We start from the raw sequence: 17,599 nt of genomic DNA, 5'->3' as shown, positions 1-17,599 counted from the left end.
ATTAACTCTTAATAAAAAATGGAAAATAAACAGTAAATAAAACAGGTAGGCAAATACTCATATTGCATGAAATAGATTCCCTGTGAAGAGTAAGGCCAACACCAGTACCATCGTAACTTTTACTTTCCAAATAGTCTGGATGTGAGACTGGGATGTGCACTGAATTCTTCCTGGTCTCATTTTTGAGTGTAAATCCTTCTAAGAGGGGGTCAGAAACATAAAAAGATTAGACATCAGTAGCATCAATTGTTCATCGTAAAGTCATATACTTTAAATAAAAGTATTTCCTGTCAGATATATTACAAGTCATTAATATTATGTTTTATTGGTTAACTTTATGCCTTTATGGTTATTTTTTGTTGACACATGCAAATGAATTATGAAAACAATGCTTTCATTAAAATAGTTCTACTGCTGCATCTTACTAATATACTGGAATAACATATTCCTTCGGAATCTTACGATTTCTTTCACCAAGATAAAAATGGATCTGCTAGACTTCTAGTTTCTTTCAGCAGAATTTTCCTTTGAATTTTATCCTCTATGTCTGTCAAGCTCAAACTAATTGGGAATGTTCTCCTTCAAAGGGTGAAAAAGCCACCTTTTGGTAACTTTGGCACATGTACCATATCCTTATAAATTACATTCTTCACGCTTTATTTAATAATGTGTTTTCTCTTTAATATTATAATTACTGTTTTAAAACAAAGCAAATTTTCTTAAGAGTTATTTCAGCAGATGTATAATTATCCTTAAGGATATGTGGCTTCTCACTGACTCTTGGCATGCGAAAAGAAGAGATATGGCTTTGGTTTTATTGCAAGGAATTTAAACTGTGTGTACTTTTGGCCAAAAGACCATAGATACAAACCGAAACCCATCCTGTGTCGTCTGTGTGCTTTGCATTTCCATACTAAATACTTTCAGCTTGGATTGTATGATAATACATGTGTTTGATATGCATGGTTTGTTTATGTCGGACTCCATTATCCTGTCTCATGTTCTTGGAGTGCCTGAAGTAGTTTCGCTAATCTGTCAGCATAGTATGTGCTTGTGGATAAATATAGACATGCAGCCACTCCGTGAGCGGTCATCATCATATGCTGAAGCTAAAAATTACCCCTTTGGTTATGGAAAGGCTGATCTGATCCGGAGGCCTGCTCTAGCTCACACATTGTAGGTCTTCAGCACTTGCATATAAAAAAACAAAACCAAAAACTAGAAGAAATGTCTGCCTCGATGCTGAAAAATTTGTGGTGAAATATGAAACAGGATTATGAAACAACTAATTTCCTTTTTGATTTTAGTTAGAAAAGGATTCTGACTTTTCTAACTGAAGGAGTGGAACATTTCAGGTATTCACAGGCTCATGGATATTACAGTAGCATGTTGGAGAAAGTCCAGTGTGATCGGCTTTATAAAGGGGCTCGGTAGGTACGAAAGTGCGGCAAATACATGTTTTGGTTTGTGTTATTAGTTTGTTCGTCGTTGCTAAAGTGTATATTTGACACAGTTCACTAAAAAAAATGCAATCTCTGTTTTTTCTGCTTAATGATACTGAAAATTCAGTAACTTTGTTTGGCTGAAGTTGTATCCAGTGTAGCACAGACTCTTGGCTTATGTGTTATGATCATTCTGTTGTTTTGCTTCATCTTAGAGCTTTAAGAAAAATACCTGTAGTGGAAATTATAGCAGAGAGTTCTTACGATAATTAAATTTAATTTTGTACTCATCCCCACTATCAGCTTAGTGACTCTGTGTGTGCGTGTGTGTCTGTGTGTGTGTGCGTGTGTGTGTGTTAAAACTTCTGGGTTTCTTTACAACTATTTCTCTGATCAGGGAAATGATCAATACTGGAAAAAATTCAGCAGTGAATTTAGTTCAGTAATCCTTTCTGTGGCAATAGCATGTGTTTGTGGTGACAACCATATGTGATATTGCATTGCTATTTCCTTACTCCTTTAAAAATTGTTTTTAAAATACATAACATTGAGAAAATCTTATGGTTATAGCCTGAACTAAATTAAAATATTCTGTAGGAAAATACTGTCATTTGAAATGCAGCTTTTTGCAGATGCAGTAGAAAAATAGGGAACATATCTTGGAAGCAAGAAAATGGGTGGTTTGAGAGAAGTAGACCTCAGCCAGAATTTCCCCTCAAAATGATAGACTTCTTCTAGTTGATCAAGCATAGTTAATCTTTTTTACAGGTTTTCCTAGGATAGCAGCTTTAGATATGTATATAACTTTCTAAAACTGACCTGCAGATTCCCTGCTATTGCAGGGCCCCTGGGCATCAGGGTTACCGTGGTCTCCTGATGTGCATCACAGTTGTGCATCACCTTGGGAATGAGCTACTTTTCTCTAGGTGAAGGTCTAGTTTAATGTAGTACTTGTGTGGTGACCAGTGTCCTACAATATGTTAGGAGTACAAACTAAATGTTTCAGTAGTCCATTCTAGTACTTCTCTTTGTAGAACATTAATATTTTGAAATCAGATAGTAAAAGCTTAATTTGGCAATGAAATCAATATTTAGAATTCAGTATAACCCCTTCCTCCCACCTCACTCCCACCGGATATCTTCTGCATAAACCCATGCAAACTATATGTGATGATTTCTCATGTAAAAACCATGCTTTTTGTTTAATGGGGTGGTGTTTCACTGGCATAGATGGCAAAAATGGACATCTCCTTTTTTATTTTTTATTTTTAAGGCTCATATTATGTCAACATGAAGGGATCAATCGTGGATGACTTTAGTGCAGCTGTTTCTTAAATTTTGAGTCCTTTATTTCCAGTTTTATCTCTCAGATGCAACTTGTTTTTATGAGCTTTGCAGGGCGCTCAGTCTAGGAAAATGAACTATATTCTGTTAAAGCTCGTACATTATCAGTGATGATGTCAGTGATAGTCTAGTCACCGGGCCAGATTTTTGCAGTGCAAATATCAAGCATATGCAAATGCTTGAGATAATGGAACTGAAAAGATGCATTAGAAAGCCAAACGTGTATGTAACAATTCATGACAAACTCATGATCAACTCGGAACCCTCACCCTCTTGGCAATGTTAACTTCCACACTGGAGATGCTTGAATGGAGTTAGGAGCTACAAAATGATCTTTTACAAATTTGAACTAAATCAATGTCATGTGTCAGTCACTTCTATAACTGCTGTGGTTACTGCAGCAATGAGAGATGTTAACCCCCAGGATATCCTTTTACTTTCCTTTGGGGGGAAGGGTGGACAGTCCTATATACCAGAGAAGAGCCAGAATAAAAATTTTTGGTGCACTGAAAAGTCTTGCAAATAATTGCATTTCTCTATTACAATGTGCAAATAACTGATTTTTCAGTTAGATGTCTATAAAAAAAAAAATAGGTCAGCCTGTGTCACAAATCTAACAGCATTGTTGTTAAAAGGCTTCCTACTAACAATGACTATGTGGATTTAAATTCCGGTCTCAAAATTGTGGCTGAATGCCACGGTGATTGAAGATAAGGGTGGCAGCTCCCAGGTACTGTGGCTAGGGTTTCTTAAACTTCATTTCGTAAGGATGTGAGGTGTGCCTGATCTCCCACACTGCCTGCCTGCCTTCCTTCCATCCCTCCTGCGTGTCCCTTCATAGTAAATTTTGAACTTAGCCAATTTAACCCAAAATTGCCTGAGGAACAGAAGGCAAGTTTGCATTTGATTAGATTCCTACAGATTCCTTCAGGAGGGAGCCTCCTTGGTTTCACTGCTCACAAAAAAACTCATTTTTCCTAACTGAGTGCTTGGTGGTCAGACTGATTTTGTGGGTAGTTGTGAGCCAGTCAAAACCACACATTCGGCAAATATATTAGTGATCGTAAAAATATTGTCTGACTCCTTCCTAAAGCTATTTGTGGAGAAATTTCCATTACCTAGTATATTTGATAGTCCATATAAATTTGCATCTGATCCTGTGCATCCCACTGTCTTCATACTTAAACTTTAGGAGAGCCTGGGTGATGACAGGAGAGCAGTAGCGCTTACACTCTTCTCTGGTGGCTCTTTTTTCATTGCTTTGAAGTAGATTATTATTCAGAACAACAGGATATTTTTAGAAACGGCTTTCTAGAATATAAATGTAGAACTGTTCTATACACTTTGCTTTATGCAAAGAGTCACAAGGCCACCAAAACTCTGTGATTATGCTTTTGCCCTCAAAAATCAAGTGAAACTTTGCAGGAAACAAATCTAGCAGGAAACATCTATTGGAGTGGAATAAGTGGTGCTGCTGTGCTAAAGAGTGATGGCATACTGTACCAATCAGGGCAGTTATTTTCAAAGCAAAGGAGGGATGTGTTACACTTGCAGAATAATAGCTACATGAACAAAAGCATTTCTGTCTTGCATTACAGTCATATAGTGGACTCCTAAACTTTGTTTTTTTCTAAAGGAAAATATGTTCTCTTTTCCCCAATGCATCTCTTTTATTTTTCAGTGCATAACTTTGGGGTCTGATTGTGCCACATCTTGAATACTCTCAAACAATAATGTAGTTTTTTTCATTTTTTTTTGCAGCAATGATGTGTTAAAGTATTTGGGGAAGATCTAAAATCTCATTTATTCTTAAAACAATCTCACGTAATTAAAAGTTGACAGTTACTTTCACTAGTAGTTGCAATTCTGTTCCTCGAAAGGAAAGGCTAAAGGCACTGTATGTGCAGGACTCCATCATTGTACTTGTTTCTTTCCTTTTCTTTCTTTCTTTCTTTCTTTCTTTCTTTCTTTCTTTCTTTTTTTCTTTCTTTGCAATTTGGTTGCATCATACAATGTAACACTCTGGAATGCAATGCTGTGGGGAAATGTTATAATGATATTAGTTCACATTTTCCACAGTTTGTGTTGCATTAAAGCACCTCTGTCCCAATCACCAGTTGTGCTCATGGGTGTTATGCCACTTCTGTTGCATTCAGAGTGGGTAATGGCTGGTCTTCCCAGTGTTTCTGAGTTTGCTACTTTTTAAGTCTTTGGCAAAGCTACCAGAGGATGCTCCCAGTCCCTGCCTGAAGACCAGACATGACTTTTATTGCCAATAAGAGCTAAGCCTGAGAATTTTGTTTTGGAAAATTCATACTTGGAATGGTAATATTTGAATTAATGGGGTTTTGTTTCATAGTACTTTAATATTTTTTTTTCTTGAGTTTTTCAGAAAAGCAGTAGTAGAGCTAAGCCTGGTATGTAATATCTTGATATTGGTTATGGGGAATTCACAGAATCACAGGATAATTGTATTGGAAGGGTTCTCTGGAGGGTGATTAACCCAACCTCTCCTCAGCAACGAGAGAAGGTTTCTCAGGGCCTTGCCCAGTCAAGTTTCAAGTATCTCCAAGAGTGGAATTTCTGCTGTATTAGTGGACAGCCTGTGCCAGTGTTTGATCACCCTCTCACAGTGGAAATTGTTTCCATATATCTAATTGGAATTTCCCACATTCCAACTAGTGTCTGTTGCTTCTCATTCTGTCACCACGCTCAAAGAAGAGTCTGGCTCCATCTTTCCTATACCCCATTAGATAGCTGAAGATTGCAGTAAGATCTCACATTAGCCTTCTCAAGGTTGAACCCATCCATCACTCTCAGCCTGTACTCACGTAGCAAACATGTAAGCCTCTTACCATCTTTGTGGTCCTCCCTTGGCCTTGCTCCAGAATAGCAATGCCATTCTTGTACAGGGGAGCCCAAAACTGGACACAGTACCCCAGGTGTGATCTCTCAAGTGCCAAATGGTACTGTAGTGTTTGGTACTTTCAGTAAAACTATTACATAATGAACATTTTTTGGCCACGGAAAACATTTTGTGTCTGACTCTTCCTATAAGATTTGTACTTGTGAAGTGTCATTGTTTTTAAAGGAGTCGTTCTTGATTGACTTCAGTATAAATGAGAGGAAAATCAGTCCCTTTACAACTCACCCTTGTCAAAAGATCAGACTCCTGACATTTGCAAGGATAGGTCACTTTGAATAGCAATAAAGAATAAATTTGTTATTTGACAACTGAGCTGCAGATCTGGCCTACAAGATCAAGAATAAGAAATGAGGATGTTACTCAAACAGTTAGGTGTCAGCAAGACTTACCATGTAAAAAAATAGGATTGAGCGTGCACTGCATAGTAAACACTTATGTGTTAATACATAAGCTTTCATCTTTGATTTCTTCTTCCAGTCTACATTATGTAAATTTTACCTATAACTATACCATGGATGTATTTATGTATTGTGTATTTCTTTGATTATTAACTGTTCTCCGGTTTTGCTTTGACAGTATAGTGAGCCAATGGAAAAGTTAAGTCCTGTTGAAGTACCCACGAATAAATGTGTCCTTTCTACATTTCAGCTTCTCCAGTTGGTAACGGATATATCAAGCCACCTGTCCCACCTGTTTCTGGTACACAGAGAGAAAAAGGACCTCCAGCCATGTTGCCTATCAACGTTGACCCAGACAGTAAACCAGGCGAATATGTCCTGAAGAGTTTGTTTGTTAACTTTACTACTCAGGCTGAACGCAAGATTCGCATCATCATGGCAGAACCTCTTGTGAGTAAAAAGAAACTCTAAGTATATATGCACTTTACTTTGAATTTATTTTTAAACCAGACTTGCTTGCCATGCAATGCAGAATATTTTGCTTGTAGTCTGCGTTGGAGTTTGGTATTGTTTCCCGAACTGCGAGATATGCTACTATGGCAATTAGAAGGTTGTGGGAGAGGACAGAGGTATGCAAGATATGCCTAAGGGGTGACATGAAAGGGAATGAATATTTTATTTCTGTTTGCAATATGGGCAATATTAATGTGATTGAGAGGCGGAAGGGGTGTAAGCCAGCATAGATTTCACAGTTGAGAGAGTGGTCACTTGAGTCACAGTAGATTAGAAAATGCTGGAATATGATAAAAACAGTGTTTCTGAACATAAAAAATAAACAGCACTGCTGGTTCTTATTTTAGTTCTGACAGCAGTAGGTTTCATAATCTATCAAAGTTCTATAGCACCTATTGTCCAGATATGAAAAAGCGTGCAGCATTTGAAAAAGGAGCTACGTTACGAGGGCTTGCACAGTCAGTGAGAGAGCTGCCATTATTTATATTTCAGGCAAATTTAACATACAAGTATGCCTGTTGCAAATCGTCTTATGCAACTGAGCTTCTGGGATTCTGCTATTGAGACTACATTTTATAGACGTTGTTAGTTTGATTAGGGAAGAATAGTCTGTAACCTATATTTTAGTTCTCACAAAGTAAAAATAATAATAATAATAATAATAATAATAATAATAATAATAATAATAATAATAATAATAACAATAACAATAACAATAATAACAATAATAATATAATAATAATAAAAGTAACCTGGAACCTGTATTTCTGAGCTGTAAGGGAAATTTTATAAAATCTTATCACAATTTTTTTTATAAAGCACAGTTTAGAATACTTAATTCAGTTCCTCATTTTCAGGTCTAGATATTCAGAGCAGTAAAATTAAGATTGTCTTGATTCTGATGGCGTCTGTTTAGCCTTATATCTGGATTTAGATTCAGAAGCATTTGATGCTTGGAAAGTTTTTCCAGACTTTCCTTTGAAACATTAGGTACATACAAGATGACAGAAATATCTTACATAATTTGTAAATAACACAAAAAATCTAACAGGTAGTAATACTTTGGCAAAGATCCAGTTTGTTCTTCTTTCATGAGTCCCCTCCAAATCGCAAAAGGTAGAATAAGCTGACAGTCATAGTGTAGGTCCTTTAAAAAAAAATGCCAGCACTTATTTATTACCATCCAGTCTTCATATGATGTGCAGTGAACATCTTTAAAATCTTAAGGCAAAATGTGTTACAAAATTACTTGACATGATCAGGGAAACAACAAAAAGACCAGGACTGAGAACATAATTTCCTTGCGGCACCTCTGTTACTCTAAACACTAGTCTCTGCATTTTCATGTAATATTTCAAACATAACTATGAACCAGTGACCCTGATTTATTCCCATTTCACCTTGTATTAAGATGATTTTGAGGTGCTGTGTGTTGATACATTATTTTTGTCGTGTTGTGAAACTATATCTGAATGTTGATCTTATCTTATTCAGTGAAATTTTACTTGTTAAGTTCAACGTAGAGAATAAAAATATGACAAGAGACTAGAATGTCACCTTCTTGTCAACATTTTAAAAACGTGTTTCATACAGGGGTCTAACCATAAGACACTAACAATAATTCAATGGCATACTCACATCTTATTAATACTAATAGGATTTACAAGTCATGGCATGCTGCTATTTGAGGGTGATGTAACAAATGTGTAAGCAGGTTTTTGTAGACATTCAGTCAAAATGATCTTGGAATAATTAGGTTGTAATCAGAGAAGTGACAAGGGCAAATGGCAAAAATTATTCTGGGATAATGGCTAAGAATTTAAGTCCACCCTTTTTGTGGGATAGCTGTTGGGTGTTTAGCGGCTTTGTTCCCACATTTCTACTCTACTGACTAAGATTGTGACCAGGAAGTCCCAAGGATTTGCAAGACAGAGATTATAAATTGGTGGTGCAGAGCCACCCTTTGGCCTTTTTTCACAATAGGTAGTCAAATGGTGAGCTCTTTGAAGATTTTGTTCAAATTAAACTCAAAAGTACTTCAAAGAAAGTCAAACTTGCAAAGTGCTCTAACACTGAGATGTTTCTAGTTTGAATTCTCTAAGTCATTACAAGATATGACAGTTTAATTTTATAATGAGTGATGAATACTTAAGATATCTTTTAGAGAAGCTAAAATGATCTGTTTATAATATAATTGCCTTTTCCTCTCTTTTATCACAAAGTCTAGCTCACAGTCAAGCTCTGAAGTTACTATGGGTTTAAATTAAAGACTTACTGATGTATTTTATACCTAGATATTTCTTTTCATGCTCAAATTTTGCCTGCTTGTCCTTTCAGTTTATCATTACTGTTGTTTTTATAAATTTTTCTCTCCGTTTCTTTGGGTTCCATATACCTGTTTGATGTAACATCTTTCTTTTGTGACGTACACAGAGCCCAACTGTAAATGACAGTGTGCTGGTAGCTATGGTGGAAAACCAGGTTTGTGTCCCACACAAGTTGCAGATGCTAGCAAGGCACAAAAATTTTTTGCTATTTTCTAGGGCAGCAGTGAAGGGCACAGCACTCACCCCCTCCTGCAGCCCCATGAAATCTCGTCTGGGATAGTAAGATCCCAGCAGCAGAAAAAGCAGAGGGCAATGTCACCTACTCCTCCTGCTGTCTTGGCTGTCAACCGAGTATGATTTGACATTCTGGTTACTGGATCTGGCAGCAATCATCATAAAAAATGCACTCCCCAGTTAATATGTTTTCTAGGCATGAATCTAATGTCAAGTATCCACTGCTAAGTCTTTAATGAGTTAGACTGGAAACCAGTGGTTTTTTTCCAGATGTGTTTTTTTTTTTACTTTGGAGAATATTTTATTTGTAATTTCAGGTCAATTTTTTAAACCTTTTTAGGGTCTCTGAAATATAACAAACATTTCAATAATTACATTAAGTTCACAGTTATGTGGCTAATTTTTAATGATTAAACTACTGTACCCAGATTGTCAAGATACATTAATCCAAATTAAAGGTATTTGACAGCAGAATTATTTAAAAGGGATTTTCCAGTTTATAAAATTAAATTCACATAAATGAAATGTAAACAATTTCTTCTTGATAACCTTTAATAATTTCCTGCTTCTTTTCTGTAAAAAATTGTTCTCCTTTGTAATGAATATTAAGAATTTTTCCTGCAGACCTTTTTTCACAGCTGATTGCATTCATATTTACATTTTTATCAGTTTATATTGTAAATCTTCTTTGCTTTGCTTCACTTACAAACACGATATAGATATTTTATTACTGCTGATTTTTCTTCAAGCAGCGGTGACCTTAAAATGAAGCTAGAATGTGGAAGCCAGGGAGATATTTTTTCCAGTTCAAATGATAAAATCTGTTTATATATATTAATGCTGTATGGCAAAAATGTAGAAAATTGTTTCCTTTTTAGGACCGTTGATTATCACTTAGTGTAATAATTCATCCTGTGCATACTGATCAGTCTAATCTTTAAATATGGCATTCAGCAGTACTTAAACACAGCTGTAGACATTGATAAAATGTAGTGAGCTACAGGCATTGACAGTGGTTAATGGTTAATTTAGCTGTTGGTAAACTTTCATTATGCTTTTCTCCTGCTCACATCTTCTTCTACTGAGCTTGTCTACATTCAGGATCTCTCTGAATACTGAACTCAAGTACAGAATTTACTCATTATAGGATTAGGACTGTGAGCATATTCATGTATTCTGCTGGTAACTTTCTCCTTTTATTAGGTAGGTATATCTGCCCTTTGCAGAAAAAAAAAAAAATGAAAGCAGTGATGTGATTGATAGTAGTGTATTTATTAATTCCATTTCATTATAAGCTCAGAGACATTGAAATATAGCCCTAATATCAAAACATATGTGGTTACAACAGCCAAACAGTTGGTCAGGAAGATTTTGAAAGAGCAAGAATAATGCAAGTTTGTTTTTGCGAAGACTGACCAATCGACATGTATAGTGGCACTGCTGCCCGATTAGGTTTAATCCAGGCTTCACTTTCTCTAGGCAGTGCTGAAGAAATATACTAAGGACAGACTTGGGAGAAAAGGAAGTAGAAGGGGTTTTGGTTTTTGACTGCTGGACTGTGATAACTAGTAAGATTTATGCAGGCTATAATAATACCAGAGTTTTATCATACAGCTATAATGTAGAATTTTCTGTTTTACATGGACTAAAATTTCAGCTGTATCACGTGAGGAATGACTCCTTTGTTCTCATCTATAATGAAACGCATTAGCGTTACACATTTTTTACATTTGAAGTCCTCGTGAATAGTTTGGCATACACAGGGACTTTGGACCCCTGTTTATTCACAGTGCACAGACAAGAGTTACTATCAGGAACAAGTAATTAATTGGAAAAGAGGAAAAGCAGACTGCCTTGCTCTGTTCTAATTATCCACTCAGTATATGTGTGCCCAGATAAATTGAAAAGAAGACAGCTTTATTTGAATAATCTTATGCAAGTATATATTGAAAATGCTGGGTTTTTTTCCCATACAAAATTATCTTCCCTAGGACCTTTTTCTGTAAATACTACAAACATGCCAGATTCCCATTGTCATCTGCTCCTATGTACCTCTGTATCACTTTGTCTCACTCAAGGATTATGTCACTAGGCATGAATATGTTTGTTTACTCCACTAGCATTTGGGGAATAAACACTAGTGGAATTCTGTAAAAATTCAAAATTCTGTAAAACATGTGGGTAGTCCATCCCAAACCTATGGAGTTCACAGTTCATAATATCATAATTCTATATCTTATGTGTCATAACTATTTCTGCTGTATTCTTTATTTAGTATTTAAATTCTAGAAGTAAATATCAGGGGATTAATTCTTTTACATCCAGTTGTGACAAATAATGTGTAGGACATTAAGAATAATTATCTTTTATTTCAATCATTGTCTCTGAAATGCTTCTTTATGAAATTCTGTCTCATGTTACTATACTGTGCTGTGGACTGTCCTCACCTATTCATAAGAAAGTGAAGCATTTACAGACCATCTTACTTTAACTACTTAATATGTAACCTGAATTTATTATCCTTAATTGTATGGAGCCCTACAGTTCTGTTACAGTGGCTGCATTAAGTGGCATGCTGAATGGGGCAGATCTATGTTTGTCAGTTGTAGGACAGTCTGGAGGGCCGAGGGCAGTCACTGTCCTCAGGAGAGTGCTCCATCTCCTAGTGCTCCCAGTAAGCGTCAGCTCAGCAGCTTCTTTCCTGCAGGTCATTGACTGGATCATAGGTCAATTTTTTAGACTAACAGTTGGTCTCAGTATTTCATTCAGCTCACAGACATACCTAAGCACTAAGCTTGACTTTTGTGGGGGATGTCCCCTTGATTCTGTTTCTGTTTACTCATTTCCCAGCAGCTAACTTCTCTGTTTCAAGATCAGTTCAGCAAAACAGTGGTCTCAGCCACCACTCTCCCCTCCTCCTCTCATTGGCTTTTGTTGGAACTTCACTCGCTCTCCAAGTACAGTCCAGTGTTACCAAACTCCCCGTCACATACCCTGGCTCTGCCCAAGGTGAAGCCCAAGATGGGCCAGATCAGCTTGTTCTTTCTCCTAGCAGAGAGAGAGGCAGCTAAGCCTGGGAGATACCATTCGTGAAATAAGCAAGCTCTACTCATGTACTCAAAAGGTATGAAGGCAGAAAAATATAGGAAAAATCAAGCTTCTCTACTGAAGATGGAGGCCATCAAATGTAGCAAAGACAACTCCAACAGCATAAAGAGCTTTCACTTCTCCTTCCACTCGTCACCTCAGGAATAATATCCCCTTCTGGTTATCTCAGTACACATCTGTCTGAGACCTGTAGCAGAAGCCAATCACTGAACAGTGTAGAGTAGTAGTCCTTCTAGGGTGGCTAATCTTGAACCTCAGGACAGTTATCTTCCTGAAAGATCTGGAAAGGTTTGTGTGATTCAGTCAGTGGCCACAGATGAAGTATCTTCTATGTAGTTCAGGGGGGACACATCATAGAATTGAAACACAGGAGTTGAGAGAAAGACTATGAAAGACACTGTTGGAAAAAGAGTTAGAGGAAGACACAAATGTAGGGTTTCAGAAATAATCATGGGGAGTGCAGGAGGATAGAGACAGGATGGAGCTTGGGTCAGATTCCAGCTTCCATAGGAGATAGAGGCAAAAAGTGCATGCCATTTTAGCAACCAGGAAGGAAAGGGACATATTTTTGCATAGCTGTTGGCATAGGCATTTGCAGCTAGATACACATCCGTAAAAACACTCCTACATTTCAGAGCCAGGGCATATCAACAGGAGCCTTCTCAGTGATCTCAGGGTTTTCATAGCTGGGCATGTGGGCAGAATGCTGTTTGAGGCTTCAGATCTCATTCTGACAGCAAAACTCTCCAGTATGCTCACTGTCCCTGGGCTTCACCACCGCATGGATATAGTTGGAGGATAGTCAATGGTGCATATGATCGTTGAAATCACTAAGAGGATTTAACATGGGAAGGCAGATTCAATCCAAGGTCACGGAGACTGTCGTACTGTATCAGATGTTGGCTGATGCTTGCAAATATAGCACAGAACCAACCAGATGCCTCTAATCACATTTTTATGTCTTTTAAGGGTATTGGTTATTACCACTATCCAGAAAAATTAAAGTCATACTACAGTCATCTCAGGCCAGCCTTATCACTGGTCTGTCATCATGAAGGACTGAATGAAAATCACATATCTACTTTGGTAGTGTGGTAAGAAGCAATTAATTGAAGAGGTATCTTTCCATATTTTTGCAACAGCTTCATCCTTCACATGCTTTCAGAGTCATGTTTGAGGTCAATGAGGTACTGCTTCATCAGGATTGATGTATGTTTTTAAGTTTAAATTTGTGCTCTTTTCTGGGCCTGAATCCGATATGGTACAGTTTACACATCAGACATTTTGAATTTGCCATATTTGATCCTGCATATCTGCTGGCATGACAAATATGAGAAAAACTTAAATACTTCATGTAGCTACTTTCCCAATTTGGAAATCCACCCAGTAAGTTCTTGTTTCCTTAGCCGGGCTTGTAGTACTGGTGGAGACTATGACTTTTGTGGCCATCGTACTTGTAGCAAAAGAATAGCGAAGGCTGACATTAGCTCTGCAAGGGCATCCTGGCATCCTCCTTGAATGTCTGTGAGATCGGTACCAGTAACCAGGAGGAAAAAGATGCAGATCAAGTCACTTGGGGACACATCTTTTATGGTACAGCTACAACTTTTGAGGTAAATACATAGCCAAGAAAGCCCAAAATAAAGGAAGTTTAAAGAAAACTTGACTGCTGACAGTCATCAGAATTTTTTGAGTTCGCTTTAAAAATATACCTTTCCTGTGTCTACGGGTCTATTCTATGAAAATAAACATTGTTAATGACATTAAGTAGCCACCTTACCTCAAGGCAGCAGTGGCTCTGAGGCAGCAGACCATTGCGGTGGTCAGTAGCTGTCGTTCACAGCTACTGTCACAACAACCCCATGCAGCACTACAGGATTGGGGCGGAGTGGCTTGAAAGCTGCCCAGCAGAAAAGTACCTGGGGGTGTTGGTGGACAGCCGGCTGAATATGAGCCAGCAGTGTGCCCAGGTGGCCAAGAAGGCCAACAGCATCCTGGCCTGTATCAGGAATAGTGTGGTGAGCAGAACTATAGAGGTGATTGTCCCCCTGTACTTGGCACTGGTGAGGCCCCACCTCAAGTTCTGCGTTCAGTCTTGGGCCCCTCACTACAAGAAGGACATTGAGGTGTTGGAGCGTGTCCAGAGAAGGGCTACAAAGCTGGTGAGGGGTCTGGAGGACAAATCTTATGAGGAATGACTGAGGGAACTGGGGTTGTTTAGTCTGGAGAAAAGGAGGCTGAGGGGAGACCTTGTGACCCTCTACAACTACCTGAAAGGAGGTTGTAGAGAGGTGGGGGCTGATCTCTTCTCCCTGGTGACAAGTGATAGGACGAGAGGAAATGGGTTTAAGTTATGTCAGGGGAGGTTTAGATCGAATATTAGGAAACACTTTTTCACTGAAAGTGTTATTAAACATTGGAATAGGCTGCCCAGGGAGGTGGTAGATTCACCATCCCTGGAGGTGTTTTAAAAAAGGGTAAGATGTGGTACTTAGGGACATGGTTTAGAAGTGGTTTTTGTCAGGGTAGGTTAATGGTTGGACTTGATGATCTTAAAGGTCCCTTCCAACCTCAGCAATTCTATGATTCTATGATTCATTACCCCGGCTATCTGTGGGTTAAGTGAAATGTGGTTGTGTTTACAGAGCTCTCAGCTGTGCCTGGAGCAGCCCTGTAATTAGAACTCTACATTTATTCAAAACAACTGATAAGGGCTTCCTATAGCTTTGATTAAATTAGGTCACATTACTCTGAATGGGTCACCAGCAGGTCAGGGCCCAGAGGGCACTAATAAGCCTTAATGGCCTCCTCTGGACCACCCCTGCCCACAGCCCGGGACCCTGTTCTAGGTGCTGTGGCCGTCAGTCCACGGCAGGGCTGGTCTCCAGCTCCCCACAGCCATGCCCAGCCATGGGCCCTGCCCAGCCAGGCCCACCCACGGGCCTGCATCCTGGCCCTGCTCCTGGCTGGGGACAGGGGACAGGCGCTGGCTGCCAGGCCCGTCCCGGCCCCGTGGGGAGCCCTGGCTGCCGCCGGCCCTTCTGGGCCCTGATACCAGCAAAGCCATGGAAGCACTTCAGCAGCTCGCCTCGCCATAACTGAAGCATGTCATGTTTAGTGCTTCCCACGGAGGGTAAGATACTGGGAAAAGAGTGGAATCATGGGCAGTTCTGTATCAGAAACAAAGAGGAGTCTCTCTCTCTCTCATGCAGCCATGTCTCAGTACATGGTAGCAGGTAGGATATCTGTCCTGCCTGGTCGTAGAGTATTCTGGATGTCTGCATCCAGACAGGTGTTCTGCATTTTACTCTGCTCTACCTTTCGGTAGATGTCTGGTGCCAATCCTGTGTTTTCATTCCCAAGGCTTGCAAGTGTGGGAAACTTGCCCATCTTTCCTGACCTCCCTGTTTTTATAGCATTTTACTGGTTACCTATAAATGTGCTAAATGAAGGAACCTCATCCACTGATTGGAACACGGAGGTGCCCTAAATCCTTTTAGCATTGCTCTTGTCATGGGCAGGAGGTTTGACTGAAGGTGAGGACAGCACTCTCGTAATAACTTGGTGAGCTCAAGAGCGAAGCTGCGCATCCCCCATTCTGTGCAGGAAAAAAGAAACTTCCTGCATTTGTCTGCCATGTCCTTCTTGCACAGAAGAAATAACTTGGCTTATCATAAATCAGTTGGTGTAAAACTCTTTGTATATAGGATTGAAGTGTCAGTTAACTTCTCTGTTTAGGAAACGAAGGTGTGCCAAATCACCAGGTTTTGTCAAGGTCAGGGAAGAGCATCCTCTCGCCCTCTCTGCCAGCTCTCAGAAGTAATGTCAGAGATGGAAAGGAGGGAACAGTACTGTTGAAGTTGCACACTTTTGACTGTAGTGACTTTGTCTCCTAAATCTATTTAATTTACCACTGGATCTTTCAGTGTTTCAATTTTAGAGAAGTCAGCTGTCACAAAAAAACCTTCTCTTCGTAGAAGTGATTATTGTATGCATACCCCTGAATTATTTTTTTTAAAATACATGTATTGGCTGATGAAAAGTGCCTAGCTGAACCACCTTGGGAAACAGCTGAAACAGGACTTTGAATAGCAGCTTCATGCAAAGATCTTAACGTGGATGTGGAAGTCCAGATCTCTATAGTCTATTGTTCTTAGAATGCTAAAAATAAGTTACATACAAATCACTGTATCAAATGCTTTTACAGAGCATCATGTTTATTCCAGTCCCACAGTCTCATAGATAAAAGTCCTTGGACTCTCATACTGTGTCTCATGTGACTCTTGACTGAAGCCTTATGCAAAGTATCATTAATTATTAGAGTGTGATTCCAGAAAGCTGCCTTCCTGGCTTCATGTTGAGAGCAAGGTGGACATAGTGTTTTTATGGAGTGTAGCTTGCTCTGGGTGTCTGTATTTTGAGCGTGTTCTTTTTCCTATTATAGAGAAACATTTTTATGAAAATGCATTGTAATGAATCTCAACACAAACAACAGAAGAAGAAATCTGTATTTACTTCAGTAGTTTTTGAGTATTTTTGAGTAAATCCTTACTTACCTCGAAGAAAATGCATCATATAAGCAAAAAAAGACGTCTTTTTTGGTGTGTCTTGCTGCGGTCTGGCTTTGCAATGTAATAGCCATGTTGTTTTCCAACTCCACAACAGTTCGTTACTGCTGCTTCCTACAACAGGCCTTTCTCATTTCATTTATAAAGGCTTAGTTAGATTAGCAATGACTGAGAGTGGTTTAGAGTTTTTTTGAATATTCAAATTTACAGTCAAATATCAGTTTAGTTGATAACTCTTTTAGGAGTGTAAATCACTGAATCTGTAATAATTGATGGTAGGTATCGAAACTGGGAATATTGATAGTGTCGAACTTATATAAATCACTAGTTGGACGTGGGACTATTAATAAACTCAATCCTGTACCTAAAATTTGGTAATAAGAGTCTTAGTTAATCCATTATATTAAATTTATAGTTCTTCCCCAAGCTGTTCATCATGGTCCTTCATAAATTTTCATCATAGGTAAGGAAGCAACTAAAACTTAAAATATTCTCTACCCCAGAAAATAATGTTCCAATTAATAAAATTTTATCTTCTTGCATTGGAAGTTTTTAAGTCAGAATCAGTCAATCTAATCTACTAACACAGGTCTATGATGGATTTATGGTGTCAACATTAGGTGTCTAAACTTCGTTTCTAGATGCTCTTTTTAAGTTTATCAAATTTACAGTTTGTACCATTCACCTCTTTTTCTGTACATTGTAGTACTCGAGTAATTAAAATCAGGGAAAACCAAGG

At 38.4% G+C, this 17,599-nt stretch overlaps 1 protein-coding gene across 2 annotated transcripts in view; it reads left to right on the top strand.

The window, feature by feature from the left end:
- FRY (FRY microtubule binding protein) overlaps window positions 1-17,599 on the top strand; it is a 192,352-nt gene that overhangs the window by 26,536 nt on the left and 148,217 nt on the right. For both annotated transcript variants that reach the window (XM_082498322.1, XM_082498323.1), the window contains exon 2: window positions 6,361-6,560. In XM_082498322.1, coding sequence (XP_082354448.1) covers window positions 6,361-6,560 — 200 coding nt within the window. The remainder of the gene's footprint in view (window positions 1-6,360; window positions 6,561-17,599) is intronic.

The sequence above is a fragment of the Vanellus vanellus genome (assembly GCF_965231255.1).
Source record: "Vanellus vanellus genome assembly, chromosome: 1".
NCBI classification, from domain to species: domain Eukaryota; kingdom Metazoa; phylum Chordata; class Aves; order Charadriiformes; family Charadriidae; genus Vanellus; species Vanellus vanellus.
Note: the sequence above shows the minus strand (reverse complement) of the source record. Positions and strands in the feature narration are given on the sequence as shown.